The sequence below is a fragment of the Schistocerca cancellata genome, chromosome 4 (assembly GCF_023864275.1).
Source record: "Schistocerca cancellata isolate TAMUIC-IGC-003103 chromosome 4, iqSchCanc2.1, whole genome shotgun sequence".
NCBI lineage: Eukaryota > Metazoa > Arthropoda > Insecta > Orthoptera > Acrididae > Schistocerca > Schistocerca cancellata.
Genome location: NC_064629.1, coordinates 527,030,700 through 527,050,651, shown reverse-complemented (window position 1 = coordinate 527,050,651; position 19,952 = coordinate 527,030,700). Strand labels below are relative to the sequence as shown.

General features: G+C 39.4%; 1 protein-coding gene across 1 annotated transcript in view; it reads right to left on the bottom strand.

The window, feature by feature from the left end:
- LOC126183490 (dedicator of cytokinesis protein 7) overlaps positions 1-19,952 on the bottom strand; it is a 266,895-nt gene that overhangs the window by 106,337 nt on the left and 140,606 nt on the right. The window contains exons 21-23 of the mRNA XM_049925523.1: positions 18,530-18,688; positions 7,022-7,278; positions 3,562-3,743 (exon numbers count right to left, since the gene is read on the bottom strand). Of these exons, the coding sequence (XP_049781480.1) occupies positions 3,562-3,743; positions 7,022-7,278; positions 18,530-18,688 (598 nt within the window). The remainder of the gene's footprint in view (positions 1-3,561; positions 3,744-7,021; positions 7,279-18,529; positions 18,689-19,952) is intronic.

Here is a 19,952-nt window from a genome sequence, read left to right as displayed (position 1 = left end):
CATGTAAACATACCGCTGCGACAGCAGCACATGAAGAGTAGGCCAGTATCTACAACAGCTTCATTCAGTTTGTGTTCAGCACTGTAGTAACATGCCACGTAGGGGCAAACAAAACTTTGACAGAGTCAGGATCGTGGCTTTACTTTCAGCACACCATATACACCGCAAGATGTTGCCAAATGGTTACATGTCAAAGTGGTTTGTCTAAGGTGTGGAGAAAGTACAGAGAGATGGGAAACATGGATGACAGACCTCACAGTGATTGTCTTCCTATGACAACACCAAGGCAGGATCGTTTGCTCCAACTGTTGGCTTGCAGGTGCCCAGCATCAAGTGAAAAAAATATTGGAAATGACTCCTCCTGAGCAAAAGAGATTTGTATCTCAGACCAAACATTGTGTAGAAGATTGCATTAGAGTGGTCTTCATTCCAGAAGACCATTGATAAGTTTTGCACTGAACCAATGGAACTGACGCAATTGAAGGACCTGGGCTCTTGTACATCAAAACTGGACCATCGAAGCTTGGAGTAATGTCATACTTGCTGACAAGACCAAAATTGGTTTGCAACCGGACACTTGACATGTTATGGTTTGGAGATGTACTGGATGACACCAGGAATACAGATACGTTCAAGGAAGTTCATCCATCTGCAGGTGGAGGTTTAATGTTCTGGGCAGTAATAACAATGGGATGGCGGACCCCTCTAACTCCCATCTATGGCAATAGGACTGGTCAATAATACCTCCAAAACGTGCTACAACCAATTGTAAGGCCCTACAAACATGAAGTTTGCGACAACTTCATCCTAGTCGATAACAATTTACTGTACTCTAGCAGTGTCTTGGTATCTTCAAAAATGCAACATCAACCAAATTCATTAGCCAGCACAGTCCCAGACATGAATGCAATTGAGCATGCATGGGGCCTGTTGAAGGCAGGCATTCCACAGCGTTCGAATCCATCTGACAGTCTTCATGACGTCACTGAAGCTGCCATTGAGGAGTGGGAACTTGTACCCCTTGACAAACTTTAGGTTCTCATCAAGAGCATATCTCAAAGAGTGGAGGAACTCATCTGTTTGTGGGGAGGACATACTGTTAAAGACTGATGTTCATCATCATCATGATGAGATAAAGATTTTGACTGTTTTTGTTTTTTCAATATGTACATTTAGGAGAGAGCCTTCTTTGTTTTGTTTTTTGTAACTAACCAAAATTGTTCTTGTTTTCAGAAGGAATCATGTTTCTTTTGTTAATAAGGCACTGTAAAAACCTAAATGGGTGTACTATAAGAAGTCATTGTAGGAAGCACTATGATATTCCAAACTTTTGTTGAAGTGTGTATGATGCAGACTAACAAACCAGAAGATTTTAGCTTCAACTTCAGATTTTTTCTCAAAATTACCTTAAAATACAGTATCAATGTCATTTTCAAGCTCCCTGATCTTTCATTTCTAGTTCTGTACTTACACACACATAAAGAATTGCTTAGGTATTGGATCCAATCCAGATAATTCAATAAAGCACAAAAACATATAACTTCTTATTTTTAAAAAACTAAGTCTGTGTATATATACCACTAATATTAACATAATCAGTACAAAACAATGTTGTTTGGATTTTGTGGAGTACTGCACTTACGGTGTCAGTTCTCGAACATATCAGTCAGTCAGTCAGTCAGAGTCAGTTGTTTTGCCATCTTCAGTCGTTCTTGTGCAGTGAAGTCTCACATCTGCTTCATGGTAAGCTGCTGTATATGGTCAAACTCAGGCTTCGGCTCCACACATGTTAGCACAGTGTCAGAATATGCAAATGTTTCACCAGCTGATGATCCTGCACCTGGTTCAGTGACAATGCTGCTTCTCTTTCTTCCTCTTCCTTTTCATGCTGCTTCTTTTCATCTTTATTTTTCTGTACCTAATCTGTGATCAAAATGCCTTTCAATTTATTCTAAGTTCTTTTTAATGTGACTATCTGCAGCAAATTCTATGCTTCCACCATTATTTAAGAGCAGTCTTTTATATTCAATTTTTGAGATGAGCCACAATGCCTTCTTCAGTTCCATCATCTATCAAAAACTTCCTCAGCAACTGTCTTCCATAATGTTACTTCATAGTTTTGATAATCGACTTGTCAATTGGCTGCAGCAAAATCATAATTTTTGGTGGTATGAAGAGTGTTTTGAAACATCCATCTCTATAAAGAAGCTTTCTGTGGGGTGGGTGGGTGCACTGTCCAGAATTACCACCACCTTCTTTCCCTATAGCCTTTCGATATTCTTTTACTTCGGGTATGAAAACTGAATTGTACCATTTTCAAAACAAAGCAGTAGTCATCTAGGTGTGTGGTTGATTCTTGTAAAAGGAAGTCTCTTAGTATTTTTGAAAGCGCAGGTTTTTTCCAATTTTCCTATCAACAGAATGGGTATTTTGTGGTTTCCTGTAGAGTTAGAACAGTTCAGCATGGTAACACAATCTTTACTAATCTTATAGCCATGAGCACTAGTTTCCTTTTTATAAGTTGACTGTTTCAGGCTAAGCCTTCCAAATAAGGCCAGTCTCATCTCCATTGTATAAAAATTCAGGGTCAGAAGATTCTGTTTCAATTTTGAATTTTCAATAAATTTTTCTGTTGCTTTTGGGTCTGCTGATAGTTTTTCATCACTTAAATCCAATTCATGAATACTGAGCCTTGCCTTTAAATTCTGTAACCAGACATTGCTCGCTTTGAATTAAGACAATCTGTCGATTTTCTCGGTGAAAAGTTTTTCTTTTACGCAAACAATTGGACCTGAAAGGGGGTTTCCTGATGCTAGGTGCTGCAAGGACCACTTTTATATGGTCTCTTCAGGTGCCTTGTTTTCTGCTGTTTTCATTGCTTTTTGCAACAAACTCTTATCTTCAGTCTCAAGAACAGACACAAAGTTTACGATTGAAGACTTGTTTCTGTTTGTGTCTCATTAAACATCTCAGCTAACTGCCTATCACTCATGCCTTTGTCTAATTGCTCAAGGACTTTTATTTTGTTTGTCAATGATAAGACAATGTGTTTCCTTATAGAAGACATACGCCACAGAGTAAATTAAAACATACATAAAACAAAACAAAACAAAACAAAACAAAACAAAAAAGACGTAATTTATAGTAACAAATCAGTGCAAATGTTAAAGTAACTACACAGACTGGCGTAAGCTGCGCTGAATGACAGGCACTACAAACACAAGCATGCACATATGACAATGTGCATACAACAATGTGCGTACTGTATTCACTATTCACTGGAAGATTTTGTCTTTTAATACATTCGCTGCAGATTGATTTTACATTGATAAGAAATGTACAGTATACCGTGTACTGTAATAACTATCAAACAAAACCAACAATTTTAGTCATACTGTACAAATGTCTTTCCTCAAAGTGATCCTGATAGTTTCAATTCAGATAATTGGAGTTCTACTGTACTAGCATTCGTTACCCATGATTATTAGTTATTACACACTCAGCCTACAGAGTATTTTCAAAATAGTTACTGAATTTATGTGTAAACAATCTGTATCATACCTCTAGCTCCTGGGAAAAAGCCATGAAGTTGTGGTAAGGCATCCATGACAATACCCAGAAATGGCAAGTACAGGGCAGCCACTCGTGCTCTACATTCAGGTTCTGCAAATCGTGGGTCACTGTCGTGATATGTCAGCAAATTACGCACAAGGTTGACCACCTTAAAATGAAGGTTAGGATTCCTAAAAGGTCAAATAAATAAACAATAATTAATTCACATGTGGGGGAAAAGTGTTACACAAATTTTCTCTGTAATTATTAAAACTGCTTTGTCCATTCCATCTGATTCTGTTATGTATGTAGTACCTAGGCATTCATTAAAAAACTTAAATGTACCAATCACCACATTGCAATCAGAAAATAATTTTTGAAGAAAAACTATCACTGGAATATCCTTTCAACTCTGCTAAAAACACATGAGAAATTACAAATAGCGAAAACAAACAAGAAGTGGCCACTGTTCAAGATGTAGAGATGCACCAAGTAGTAGATAGGCACATAAACAGTTGATTTGAAACTTTAGATAAGTTTTCAACCTCACCTCCTTCATCAGAGGACAACATCTGCTCCGTAGCCCCCACCCCCTCTCCCTACGCACATATCCATCTACATACCACACATTTATGTACGATGGAGGAAGTGCAATTTAGAGTATAATGTCCTGTTGATGATAAGGTCATTAGAGATGGAACCAAAGTTCAGATGGATGAGGGAGAAAATCACCTTTTGCAGAAGGAATCATCATTACCTTAAGGAATTAGAAAAAATACAGGAAACCTAAATTTGGGCAACATGACAGATATTTGAAACTTCATCCTCCCGAATGCTAGTCCTGTGTCTTAACCACTGTCACTTTGCTGGGCTACTTACATAGAAGAAGTGTGTGTATGTACATGTGTGCACACACTGATGAAGAATGTAAGTACACATGCTGAGGTACTCTTTGTTCACAAGTCTATCTACTAATCCAGGGGCGGACAGACATTGCATGCGGCTCATGAGCGCACAGCATTGCACGTGTGCTGCTCGCATGCAATTGTCGACTGGTGCTGTGGCGACAGCCGGCAGGTTGCGGCAGTGTAGTACCAGGCTAAGCTGCGGATGTTGATGCAAAGCGACCACTACATAGTGAACATTGTGTTTCAAGAACCGGAAAATGCAGAGTGAATCAAGGAAATGGAGACGTGGAGATTTGCTATCTTTTAAACAGGAATGGGAGAATCATTTCTGATTTGTGCAAAAACGTGAAAATTCGAAAGGCTTAAGATGTGGTAGCATTCTCGCGGTCAGCAGAAGTTTAGTATTGAACATCATTATAATAAATTTCACAAGGACGAGTACAATTTATTGTCGGATTCTGAGCGGATGGGGAAATTGACTGAGCTTAAGAAGAGCGATCCAACGATAGTAGATGAATCTGACGTAAGGTGCTGTTGTCACAAGAGATCTGCAACTTTCTTTCATCGTGTCTCTCATCTAACTGATTTAACATTTTATGGAGCACTGTTTTCAATTTTTCAGGACGACAACAATGATTGCCCAGCGGTGCAAGTTATAAGATTGCGCTTAATGTAGCAAGAGCTGGAAAACCGTTTGCTTAAAGTGAGTTTATAATCGAGTGCATCAATGATGATGCTGATTTACTTTGCCCACTGAATGCAAATCAGTTTCAAGCTATCACTCTTTCTTGGCAGACTGTAAGTCGTCGTATAAGTGCCATGGCAGGTGATGTTTACCGTCAATTAAGGAGTGCACTACAGGAGTTAATTGCACTTTCCATCGCACTTGATGAGTCCACAGATATTTCAGACACCGCGCAATTAATGATTTATGTCCGCGGCGTAGACACTGCTCTGCACATAACAGGGGATTTCTTTTTAGATCTGATATCTTTAAAAAGCACAACCACTGGCGTGGACATCCTAAAAGCCATTGAAGAAGCTGTCTATTCAGCTGGCTTAAACTGGGAATGTTTGGTGTCTGTGACAACAAACTGAGCACCTGCAATGAAAGAGGAACAAATGGGATTTGTTGGATTACTAAGAAAAAAAGCTACAGCATACAGAAGAATCATTGTACAGCATCCACTGCATTTTGCACCAAGAAGTAATCTGTGCAAAAGCAGCAAAACTGGGGGACATCATGCAAGTGGTTATTCAGGCAGTTAATTATTTGAGATCCCAAGGGCTTACACATAGACAGTTTCACACATATTTAGCTGAAATTGGGGAAGAGTACGGTGACATACCATACCACAGTGAAGCCCGCTGGCTTAACCACGGTAATGTACTCAAAAGATTTTTTGAGCTGTGAATACCAATAAATCAGTTTTTAAAGGACAAAGGAAGGTACGACCCCAAGTTAGAAAATCCAGAGTGGGTTGTCGACCTTGCATTTTTAGTGGACGTTACCAGACACATGAATGCATTGAACACAAGTTTGCAAGAAGAAAATCAGCTAATTTGTGAAATGGCTGATTTGCAAGTTTTCACTAGCAAGCTTGAGCTACGGGAATGACAGCTCTCGTCAGGGAACGCAGTGCATTTCCCTACTCTGTCTACTGTGCGAGAACAGAATTGCAAAGAATGTGTTTCCGTACTTAGTGCAATGAAAGAGGAATTTCTCAAGCGATTTGGGGATATATCATATTTATTCCAAGCTTTTGAATGGTTCTCGAGACCATTTGCTGTTTCTGTAGATGATACTCACCCCAATCTGCAAATGGAATTAATAGATCTACAGGGTAATTCTCGTCTGAGAGACAAGTTTCTTTTGGCAATATGTGTAACAGACTTTTATCACGATTTTCCACAGCAAGAGTTTCCTCATATCCATCGTGAAGCCTGAAGATAATGTCAATGTTTGGCTCAACATACGTTTGTGAGAGAGTTTTTTCCGTTATGAAAATTAATAAGTCTCGGTTAAGAGCAAACATCAAGGATGAAAATTTACATAACTGTTTGCGTTTGTCTGTATGTAGAAATTTTGTTTCAGACATTAAACGTATTGTAAACTCCACCTGTGATAATTAGAGAAAAAGTATCGTAGGTAATAGGTACACTTTCAAACCATGATTTCTTTCAAGCTCTTCTACTAACCTTACTCCTTCATTCAATTAAGCAAGCTAGGAAACAAAACGCATTACAGAGGAAAGAGTGGAGAGACGGTATGGTGGGGAGGGTAGGGAAGCGGGTGGCCAGCTTGCCCCTATGTGCACGTATAACACCTGTTAACTGCACACGTGCAGGATTCCTGCCCGCCCCTGTACTAATCAGTGCTTCCTTTACACAGTAGGAGGTTGTTTTTCATCATAACTTTATTTGTATCTTAAGTAACAGTTTTCTTTATTCTGTTAAAAAAAAAAAAAAAAAGGCAGTAGTAAATATTTTTTCCAGGATACAACACACATGTAGAACAAAAAGTTGAAGGGAAAAAAGTACTGCTGGAAATATGAACTTACTGTAATTCCAGGACTGTAGCCACGTCTGTGAGAACAAGTCCAATCAGGAAATGTTGTTGTCGAAATGCAGGTGACAGATCTGCAAAACTCATTAAATCACCTCCAACAAGTGTCGACACAAATGATGACTGGCTTGTAGATGACGAAATAGATGGGTTTGGTGATGAGGGAGCAGAGCTTGGAGTAAAAGGTGTCCCAAAAGGTAGATTCAACGCTACAAAATGTTCATGGCTGCAAACAATCCTTAGAAAGTCCAACTGAAAAAAGAAAGAAGACAGTATTAGTGGCACAAAGAATTCATTACAGAAGTCACAAGAAGAACAGGGAAATTTATGCAGTGTTCTAGCATTTTAGTGAAACCTGCTTTTAAACTGTAATTCCTGTTTAATAATGATCAGACATAATAAGGTAATCTATGTAGTAGCTGCTTTACAACAAAAGAGGATTCATATATCCGCATTCCTCTCTCCTGTGGACTACTAAAGGAATACAAGCATGTAATAATGGTAAGGGGTATGAGGAAAGTAAAGACATACTTCATATGAACTGGCAGAGTTCATACCTCAACACAAGAGTGTTATAACATCAAGTTGAACAAATATATTTCTAGGATGACACAATACATGTAAGTCACAGATCGAGTAAACAAAGTAAGACGTGTGTACACTGAAACAGTCAAATCAGCACTCAGTCCAAGTCTAGCAGCTGCTGGCTAGCTGGCCGCTTAGGTGGCGAGGCTGCTGCATGGCTGGCAGACAGCGCCGCATGTAGAGGACGCGTGTAACTGCGCGGTGGCACTTTGAAAGATCGGCGAGTCACAACACTTCTTTTTGAATTTGAGAATGTTTTCGTTGGGAATCCGTGAGCGTTTTGGAGGCATAAGCAATGGGTTGTTCAGAACCGTCAGAAAAACGGTGCGCAAGGACAGCACCAACCCCATATTGAGAGGCATCCGTGGTAAGAACAAGATGCTGGCCAGTTCGATAAGTAGCCAGGCACCGGGCCTGTTTCAGCATAGTCTTCAATTTCTGGAAAGCCACATCGCATGACGCGGACCAGTGAAAGGGCACGTTTTTATGCAACAGGTGATGCAATGGCTGAGCCACCGAAGCCGCAGACAGTAAAAACCTGTGATAGTATGCTATTTTCCCCAAGAAGGCCTGCAGTTCCTTAGCAGATGTAGGGCGAGGATGAGCATCGATCGCAGCAACAGTTTGTTGAAGCGGACAAATACCATCCCGAGAGAGTTGAAACCCCAAGTATGTGATAGATGCCTGAAAAAATTTTGATTTCTGAAGATTACACTTAAGACCAGCAGTCTGTAAGACATGAAAAAGTGTGCAGAGATTCTGCAGATGTTCTTCAGTGGTGGAGCCAGTGACAACAATGTCGTCCATGTAATTTATACACCCAGGGACAGGGAGCAATAATTGTTCCAAGAATCGCTGAAAGAGAGCAGGGGCGCTGGCAACCCTGAATGGCAATCGTTGGTATTGATAGAGGTCGAAAGGTGTGTTAAGGACCAGGAACTGCCGGGAAGCAGTGTCAAGAGGAAGTTGATGATAAGCTTCTGACAGGTCAAGTTTAGAAAAATACTGGCCTCCAGCAAGTTTAGTGAACAATTCTTCAGGTCGGGGCATAAGGTAAGTGTCTATGAGGCATTTAGCATTTACAGTGGCTTTGAAATCGCCACAGAGACGAATATCACCATTGGGCTTAGCAACGACAACGACAGGAGAGGACCACTCACTGGAAGTGACAGGAAGCAAGACCCCTGAAGCAGTGAGATAATCCAGCTCCCGTTTGACCCGATCATGAAGGGCCACAGGAATGGGCCAAGCCCAAAGAAACTTAGGCCCAGCAGTGGGTTTGAGCATGATATGAGCTTCAAAGTTGTTTGCACGGCCTAACCCAGGAGACAAAAGGGACGAAAATGTCATCGACAAGGAATCCAATTGAGCATAAGGAATAGCATCAGAGACGATACTGACAGAGTCATCTATGGAGAACCCAAAAAGGCGAAAGGCATCGAAACCAAAAAGATTCTCCACGTTACTATGGTCGACCACAAATATGGGAACAGTGCGAACGACAGATTTGTAAGAGACCTCAGCATCAAATTGTCCCAAGAGAGAAATCTTCTGTTTATAGTACGTCCGTAATTGCCTGGTGACAGGTGATAGGATTGGAGAACCCAACTGAAGATACGCCTGAGAATTGATGATAGTGGCAGCAGAACCAGTATCCACCTGCATGTGAACATCCCAACCAAGGATTTGGACAGAGAGGAATGACTTCCCTGAAAGGGAAGAAGTACCATTGACAGACAACACAGAAGCAGAATCAGTGTCACGTTCATGAACGTCAGGTATACGGTCGGATTTGCAAACGGATGACACATGACCCTTCTTTTTGCGTTTGTAACACACGGCCCAACGTTGGGTACAATTCTCCAGTGAATGTTTCGTAAAACACCGCGGACATGAAGGAAGTTGCCGTGGGTTTTGCTGCAGTTTCTTAGAGGTTTGTTTATGGTTAGGCCGAGGCCACACTTGGGAGCGTACTGCGGCCACGTCGGCCGGCGGGGACACGCCGCACACTTCGTCAACAGCGCACAGAGGTTGTACTTCCCTGACGTCACCCCATGCCTCTATTTGCGCTCCAGCAGCACGAGGAATTTCAAAAGACTGAGTGATGGATAGGACTTCATCTAGAGTTGGATTTGTCAACTGAAGGGCACATTGCCTAACTTCTTTGTCAGGCGTCGATCAGATAATAGCATCCCAGACCATGGAATCGGCGTAGGATTCTTTGTGAACTTCAGTAACAAATTGACACTTTCTGCTGAGGCCGTGAAGGTCAGCAGCCCAAGCGCGATAGGATTGATTGGGTTGTTTTTGACAATGATAAAAGGCAACACGAGAGGCTACCACACGTGTTTGCTTTTGAAAATAGACAGACAGAAGTGAGCACATTTCAGCAAAGGACAAAGCCACAATCTCACCTCTGCTTGCACCGCTTCACCCCTATCAAAGTGAAGTCATTGAAGGTGTTCTTTAAGTTTTGGGAATAGATGAAAATTGGATGCGGCCATTGTGGGACTGTATAGAAAACAATCAATGACAGTGAATCCAAGGCACTGGATGGTTGGAGATGTCGCAGCGCTCGTGTGTGGTCTGGCAATGCCATGCTGAAGGAGAGGGTGCTCCATGTCTGAATGAACTCTTCCAAGTTGAAACTTGATTACAGTATGCTGTTTCTCACATACCGACATATACATGTTACACACCACCTTGTGACACACTACAATTCGGAGCCCTCTAGTGGCTGAAGGCTGCAAAAATGAACTATGGAATGGGAAGACAGTACGCCCCAGCTGTGTCCTGGTAGGCATAAGTTGTCATTTTAACCTAGGCACATGTTTTTTCACTACCAACGCTTTCGTTTCAACTTCTGCATTAAGGTAAAGGTTATATGTAGATATCTCACTGCTGTATCAGACATCTGTTGTTAATATTTGTCAAGGAAGAGGAATCACATGGAAATAAGGGAGGACTAAATGTTTTAAGCATGTCGGCTTCCCTCTCCTTTATACTTTCTCACAAGAATTTCTAGTGACTTACATCTGAAAATGGGCACATTAATACCAAACATTAAGGTAAAAATCTGTCAGTTCTATGATACAACAAATAGCTAAAAGATATAGGTTTAAGTGAATTCCATGACAAAAATTTAACAAAAGTTTTGATTACATCCACCACACCACATTAAAGTTAAAACTGAAGCATTCTATGGTCACAGCCACTATCTTAATCACATGACAAAATCAAACTGCCAATCAATAGAAATCTGCATATTAGCAAAGATCCTTACTATCATTGTTAGACTTTTGACACTAGCCCATTGAAATAGTTTCCAAAATGTTTTTTAACAATGCTAAAAAATGACAGACAGGACCTGACCCTCTCAGTTTTATAAGATTGTACATGCTGTCTTATTGTAACTATTGTATAACTGACTAAAAAAAATCATAACATCAATCAGTTCACAGAACATCATGAGATGGATGTTTGTTATTCAAATTGTAAGATTTGCATTCTGTTTCCAATGGCTACATGAAACATTTAGTATGCTATGGCCTGAGTGTGACTGATAGTAGATAAATACTAATGTTTAATAATCATTTCTGAGAGTTGATGAGATCTATCATTTTGTAGTTTGTAGCCTAAAATATGATTATTTAAATATTTTTTATGATTTTTTCAGTTAAAATCACAACACTGTCATTGCAAGGAAAGATTTCCGCAAGGCATTCGATACAGTTCCGCACAGTCATTTAATGAACAAAGTAAGAGCATATGGACAATCAGACCAATTGTGTGTTTGGTCTGAAGAGTTCCTAGATAACAGAACACAGCATGTCATTCTCAATGGAGAGACGTTGTCCGAAGTAAGAGTGATTTCAGGTGTGCCGCAGGGGAGTGTTGTAGGACCGTTGCTATTCACAGTATACATAAATGACCTTGTGGATAACAATGGAAGTTCACTGAGGCTTTTTGCGGATGATGTAGTATATCAAGAGGTTGTAACAATGGAAAATTGTATTGAAATGCAGGAGGATCTGCAACGAATTGATGCATGGTGCAGGGAATGGCAATTGAATCTCAATGTAGACAAGTGTAATGTGCTGCGAATACATAGAAAGAAAGATCCTTTATCATTTAGCTACAATATAGCAGGCCAGCAACTGGAAGCAGTTAATTCCATAAATTATCTGGGAGTAGGCATTAGGAGTGATTTAAAATGGAATGATCATATAAAGTTGATCGTTGGTAAAGCAGATGCCAGACTGAGATTCATTGGAAGAATCCTAAGGAAATGCAATCCAAAAACAAAGAAAGTAGGTTACAGTACACTTGTTCGCCCACTGCTTGAATATTGCTCACCAGTGTGGGATCCGTACCAGATAGGGTTGATAGAAGAGATAGAGAAGAGAAGATCCAACGGAGAGCAGCGCGCTTCGTTACAGAATCATTTAGAAATCGCAAAAGCGTTACGGAGATGATAGATAAACTCCAGTGGAAGATTCTGCATGAGCGACACTCAGTCATACCTTTACCAAGGAGTATATTGCTCCCTCCTACGTATATCTCATGAAGAGACCATGAGGATAAAATCAGAGAGCTTAGAGCCCACACAGAAGCATACTGACAATCTTTCTTTCCATGAACAATACGAGACTGGAATAGAAGGGAGAACTGATAGAGGTACTCAAAGTACCCCCACCACACACCGTCAGGTGGCTTGCGGAGTATGGATGTAGATGTAGATGTAGATTTTGATATGAACATTTCACTGATTATGATAATGAACTGGTAAACTCCTTACATTGAATAAACATTCCAATTTACAAACCTCAATGGCAGCACTGATAAAAAAGAGGCACTTAAAGTAAATAAAGACTCTGGAATCTATTACTGGCCACGTAATTTTGGTAAAATAAATTTACACTCTGATTAAACTTACTTTGCGGTTGACAGACGTCAATGTCAAGGGGCAGTGTTGCCAATGAGCAGCCAGCTATGCTTCACAAGGTACCGCACATACTTACAAAACAGTCGTCACAGTGAGCATGTCACACTTGAGAAAGAACTACAACTGGATGGCACTGGCCCCTACCATTCTACTGGCCAAAACGTCAGTGCCAAATAATAATAAGAATGTGATAAAATATGTTGCTTTAAACAAAACCATTAGGGAATATCTCTGGGAGAATGTGCGAACAACCAAAAATAATAAGCATACAAAGAACACAAAACATAAGCTTACATTGGGTGGACACGACACTTCATCAGTTAAATGGGAAATGGTACAATAACCAACAACAAAGAGAAAATGTATGTGCAATCCAAAGTTTACTTGAAATGTTTGTATATTTCAAAAGACAAACCAAAAACACAGGTAGTCAATAATGAATATAACAACATCCCAAAAAATTCCAAATGAAGTACACAAAGCCATTCCGGATATGAAGAAAAGATGGATGCCAGGAGACAAGGTTATTTCAATAGAAATGATTAAATCTGGCAGAAAAGTACTACAAAAAGAACTTACAAAATTATTTAGAAAATGAATGCAAAGTAAGACAATTTCCAACAATGCTGTACATTTTCTGCTTTACAAAAGAGGTAACAGACAAGACAAAAAAAGACTATAAATTAATTAGCTTCCTACCTGTGATGAACAAGATCTCCATTAATTCCATTATCTGTCTCACAGAAGAGGGAACATCAGATTTTTAAGAAGCAAAAGAACAAGTTGGCTATATAAGTGAGCAAACCAAAATGGGCAATTTGAAACCCAAGAGCCAACTACAGATTGAAGCAGTGCGTACCTATTACCACTTTGCCAAATTTTGGGAAGGTTTTTGAGACATTTTAAACAAAATCTGCCCTAATAACTGTTATGAAACAAGGTAATGAATCAACCTATATTAGTATGCTGAAGAAATATATACATTAACAATACATCTGTGTAGACCAGTAATGGCTTGAACTCAAAGAAATAGTATCAACAGCAATTGAGAGATTTATATCAAATAAATTATCAAACAATGGAACTGATCCCCCTTGGTACACAAAACATATCCAAACACTGTTGCAGAAATAACGAAATAGAGCATGCCAAACTTAAATGAGAGCAAAGTCTCTATGATGGCAATCTTTTACAGAAGCTTGAAATTTTGCATGGATTTCAAAGCGAGATGCTTATACAGGGTGTATATGTGGTCGAGGAAAAAAAGTTCCCGGATTTCTCCCAGATTTCCCGGTTAAAAATACACTTTCTCCTGGATGAAAACACACTTTTTCCGTGTTATTAAGTGATGGTATATTTTCCCTCACAACTGTAAAATTTATCAATTCTTTGAATGGTTATGGTTTTATACACGGGCGTAGAATTTCCTGGCACTTTAGAAAACGAAACTCAGGGAGGAAAACTCCTTTTGGAAAGATTTTTGATGTGCAGCAACATGCACACTGCATATTTGCACATTACAAAAGTGTAAATTCGAATTCCACTAAACACAGCAGGTTACTTTCTGAACCATTGTACTCGAGATTGCGATGTGGTTTTGTAAGCCAGTCATAGCTCATGTCACGTGATATCGCCAGCTGATGACAGCAGATATTCAGACCACAGGACACGTGATGTAGTCAGCTAATAGCAACATCACTGTTAAGTAGCGCAGATACACAAAGAGGAAAAGTTAATGTTTTAAATTAATATACATAGTGTTGCTACAAGAAAAGCAAAGCTTTCACATATAACATTGGTCTCTAAGGCCAATAAGCTGCAACAGAAGCTAAGCTTTCCCATATATCACACAAATGTGCCAGTAAAATTTTTAGCCGTAACCAGTAACTTGCCCTCAAAGTTTTCCACAAGTAAATTAGCTACAGCAGAGGAAAGAGAGCTTCCCATAGCACTACATCAATTTGCTCATAATAACGACATGAATGATCTTCTGGGCTCGAAATACTTCTAAATGGCTCGTCATCAAACACTCTGTGATTTAAGAAATTTATTGTACATTCTTGCACATAGTTCAACTTGCGTAAAAGGAAATTTACCTTGAAAGTAACACTTTTCAAACCACCATTTGCAATATTTTCCCGCGACCTGTTAGAAATAGGCTCATTTCAGTAGTCATCAGAGAGCGTCAGATAACAGACGCCACTGCACTTCGGCAGCTGCTATGATGCAGGAAGCCCGTATGTTCGTACGTGTAAAACATCAGAAGATCCTACATTATGTCATAAAAGAAAAAGAGACATCAGAGGATACTCCAAGAGTATCGGAATTTCGTGAAGCATACTAAAATGGCACATTTAAAGTGCATACTTAAAGAGCACATTCGGCACAAATGGTCATTTTTATAATACGACAGAATATAATTCACGAAGGCCAACATAAAATGCCTATTAGGCCTACTACAAGCAAAAAGCTTTATGTTAGAAAATAGTTTCACATTTAATTCATACGCTCAATTTTCTCGAGCATGAGATCGAGAAGTAGTAATTCGGGATTTTTATATAAATTTGGAATCGTCATATTCTTCCCTAACTTGTGCACTGTCCCCGTTTCTTCTCCTTCCTCTCTCTAACAAACAATTTTGTCATGACTAATCCTGGAACTATTCCTGCCTTTCTCAAAACTTATTCGCCGGTTAACTTCACTAACACTGCCAGAATCACCGGTTTAGTTATCCCTGATTATTCTCTGGTTAGGCGTTATGTTCGTACAAACCATTTTCTGTGCTACTTCCACAATAGAAATTAAGCGGCTGCTAGACGAGGACTGTACAACTTACCCTTACTACTGTAGCGATTTAGCCAAAAATTTTCTGACAAAATTTCATTTTTCAGGATACACTGAGAAGATAATACGTAATCTTTCTTACCTGTTACTCCTGTTAGTCATTTATTTCCACTCTGGTAGTCTGAAACTACGGATTTCCCTAGTAACTATAGCAATGCTGATCATTCGCAAATCCAAACAACAGCATAACCAGAATGCCATTGGTGTTCACTCATTCGGCTTTACTCTGCTCAGCTTGTATAGCCTGGTCCCCTTTTGCCTGCAGGAAAGTTTACTTCTAGATGTGACGAGGATTCCCCTGACAGACATCACGTACACTATGCATGCATTAAAAATCAATTTATGATTTGTTTTTGCTATGGGACCAAACTGCTGATGTCATCAGTCCCTAGGTTCACACACTACTTAATCTCTTAATCTAACTTTAACTTACGCTAAGGACACACATACACCCATGCCCGAGGGAGGATTCGAACCTCCGGAGGAAGGAGGAGGAGGAGGGGGGGGGGGGAGGCGTGAACCATGGCAAGTCGCCTCAGACCACACGGCTACCCTGCGCAGCTTATGATTCATTCAGAAAACAACTTACAGAGTGTGTTCAAAAAGAAACAGGGTGGCACATCAAAATCATATGAGTAATCGATAGACCAATGTGTGCTGGATGCTAGGCGCTTTGTGAAATATGAATTTGCCCCCCAACCCCCCCCCCCCCCTCCCTAGATCCAGGCCCGCTGCGCATGTGTGAATCTGGCAGCTTGGGTGCAGCAGTAAAATTTTTCCCGGTAGCATCGAGCTGCTTGCTGCAACTGTTTATTCTACAGTAGTGGGATACAGCGATATCCTCTGTTAGATTATCGATTATTACCAATCAAAACTACAAAAATTTGACTGAAAACTAACACAACAAAAAATTCCCGGAATTCTAAAAAATTCCTGGGATTTTCCCGGTTTTCTCCCAGATGAAAAAATTCCCAGGTTTTTCCCGGATCTTCCAGGTCGTATAAACCCTGTTAAAATAGTTTTCACAGTGAAACATTGTTTTGAAACCTGGCAGAAAATCCAAAGGCATTCTGGTCATATCTAAAATATACTAGTGACAAGACATAGTCAATGCCTTCTCTGCGCAATAGCAATGGAAATACTATCGATGACAGTGCTGCAAAAGCAGAGTTATGAACACAACATTCCTAAATCCTTTCACCAATGAAAATGAAGTAAATATATCAGAATTCGTATCAAGAACAGCTGCCAACATGAGTAACTTAGAAGTAGATATCCTCAAAGTAGTGAAGCAACTTAAATCACTTAATAAAACCAAGTCTTCTGTTGCAGACCATATACCAACAGGGTTCCTTTCCGAGTATGTGGATGTAATAGCTACATACTTAACACTCGTATAAAACCATTCACTCAATGAGAGATCCATACCCAAAGACTGGAAAGTTGCACAGGTCACAACAATTATTCAAGAAAGGCATTAGGAGTAATCCATTAAATTACAGACCCATATCATTAATGTCGACATGCAGCAGGATTTTGGAACATATATTCTGTTTGAGCATTATGAATGACCTCGAAGAGAATGGTCTATTGATACACAGCCAACACGGATTAAGAAAACATTGTTCTTGTAAAAACAAAAACAACTAGCTCTTTACTCACGCGAAGTGTTAGTGCTATTGACAGGGGATTTCAAATTGATTCCATATTTCTAGGTTTCCAGAAAGCTTTTGACACTATACCTAACAAGTGGCTTGTAGCCAAATTGCGTGCTTATGGAATATTGTCTCAATTATGTGACTGGATTCGTGATTTCCTGTCAGAGAGGTCACAGTTTGTAGTAACTGATGGCAAGTCAATGAGTAAAACAGAAGTGATTTCTGGCATTCTCCAACTGTTCATTATCTATATAAATGATTTAGGAGACAACCTGAGCAGCTGTCTTAGGTTGTTTGCAGATGATGCTGTCATTTACTGTCTAGAAAGTCATCACAAGACCAAAACAAATTGCAAAATGATTTAGAAAAGATATCTGTATGGTGCAGAAATTGGCAGTTGACCCTAAATAATGGAAAATGTGAGGTCATCCACATGAGTGCTACAATGAATCCGTTGAACTTCGGTTACATGATAACTCAGATAAATCTAAAAGTCTTTAATCCAACTAAATGCCTAGAAATTACAATCATGAACAACATAATTTGTAAAGAATGCATATAAAAGGTTGTGAGGATGGCAAATCAAAGACTGCATTTTATTGGCAGAACACTTAGAAGATGCAACAGAACTACTGAAGATATTGTCCACACTATGCTTGTCCGTCCTCTTTTGGAGTACTGCTGCACAGTCTGAGACCATTATCAAATAGGATTAACGGAGTACATTGAAAAGTTCAAAGCAGCACATTTTGTATTATCAAGAAATAGAGGAGACAGTATCCATGACATGATACAGTATTTGGGGTGGATATCATTAAAACAAAGGCATTTCTCATTGCACCAGGATCTTCTCATGCAATTTCAATCACTAACTTTCTACTCCAAATGTAGAAATATTTTGCTGACTTCAACCTACATTGGGAGAAATGAGCATCATAATAAAATAACTGAAATCAGAGCTCACACAGAAAGATATAGGTGTTCGTTTTTTCCATGCACTGTTCGAGATCGGAATAAGAGAGAAATTTTGTAAAGGTGGTTCAATGAACCATCTGCCAGGCACTTAACTGTGATTTGCTGAGTATCCATGTGGATGTAGATATATTATTTATGGGGCACAATTTTTTTTTTTATCATTTCTGAAACCTTCCGGTAGTGACCAATCAGAATGATGGTAACTAATGGTTATTGTCTCACAGTGGACATCTATAAAGGCAACAGAATTTTATATTTTACCAGAATAAATATTATACCTTGAAGAATCACAGGTTTCATCTACATGTAATGCTTTACTATACTCCATAACAGCTAAACAAGCATAGGAAACTTGATATGCAACCTGCCAATGTGGCATAAAATCAGTAGGCTTTCACCAGGCTTTGAACTACATGACATTTATGTATTTATAACTAAACACAATATGAAATGAAAGAGAATAAAATAAGGAAACTGCATACATGTAAGAATATACCTTCAAATTAATCAAGCAAGCTGCATCAGACAGAGATGAAATTTTTGAAGACATCTGCTTGCAATAGTTCTTTATAAGAGTAAACACGAAACCTCGATCCATTATAGAAAGTAAATCAAAGAGGAAAAATGCTAAGCTTGCATTCAGGTTCTGCGACACCTGTAAAAAGAGAAACAAAAATGTTATCAGCAGAGGTATAAAATATCCTACACCTATAGGTAGACTCCATAATTTCTTAAGTTAGGCTAATACTTAACCGTGTGTCAATAGAGGATCATAATTTACTGATAGATATCCAGTTATTCAGTAACAATCAATTTAGTAGAACTTATGGAATATTTCTCCAGTTCTTGGAGGAACGTACTGTGTCATATGGATAAACTGATGAATGTTATGAACAGGGGTGGAGAGGGATAAATCTATGGAATGTGTATGTAGAACAGTTATAACAAGCTCATTATCTAATGGTGAGAGAAATAATAACTGGCTGCTGCTACTTTAATAAGAGTGAGTAGTAGAACTGTGTTTGGTCATTAAGACTTCTGGATCATTAATATGTGTATTCAAGTTATTAATTCAGTATGACTGAAGATAATCACATATATTGATTGTGGTGTCATTGCCAGACACCACACTTGCTAGGTGGTAGCCTTTAAATCGGCCGCGGTCCGCTAGTATACGACGGACCCGTGTGTCGCCACTGTCAGTGATTGCAGACCGAGCACCGCCACACGGCAGGTCTAGAGAGACATCCTAGCATTCGCCCCAGTTGTACAGCCGACTTTGCTACAGATGGTTCACTGACAAATTACGCTCTCATTTGCCGAGACGATAGTTAGCATAGCCTTCAGCTACGTCATTTGCTACGACCTAGCAAGGGCCATTATCATTTGCTATTTATCTTGGATGCATGTACCGTCAGACCGATGTTCACCAATTATGGATTAAAGTTAAGTATTCCAGAAGCTACGTACTTATTTTTACTAGACTCAACTCCTTTAACTGTTCCAGACCTCACGCCAGCCTGCGTGAGCCTAACGCGTGCCTTTCGGCTACCAATCATAGTGGCTTGGCTGCTTGCCAAGTCACAACATTGATTAACAATTACTCAATACAATCTAAAAGCAAAATATTCCATATGAATACCCAATCTCTCACCATTAATACTTCTACAACACAATTTGGCAGTCAAAGACAAAGGACAAGCTCAACAATACAAAATGTCATAAATAGCCCAAAGGCTAATTAGGAAGAAATGCTTACTACAACTGTGAAAACTATGAGGAGGGCAATTCTGCCCACTTCATACAAGTGCTACTATGGAATTTCAGCAGAAGAAAGAGCCAAGAATGCCTTTAAGAAACAAATCTTAATAATTCCTTCTCACAACACACTAATTTCAGAAGGGGAAGTATTGTGCAGA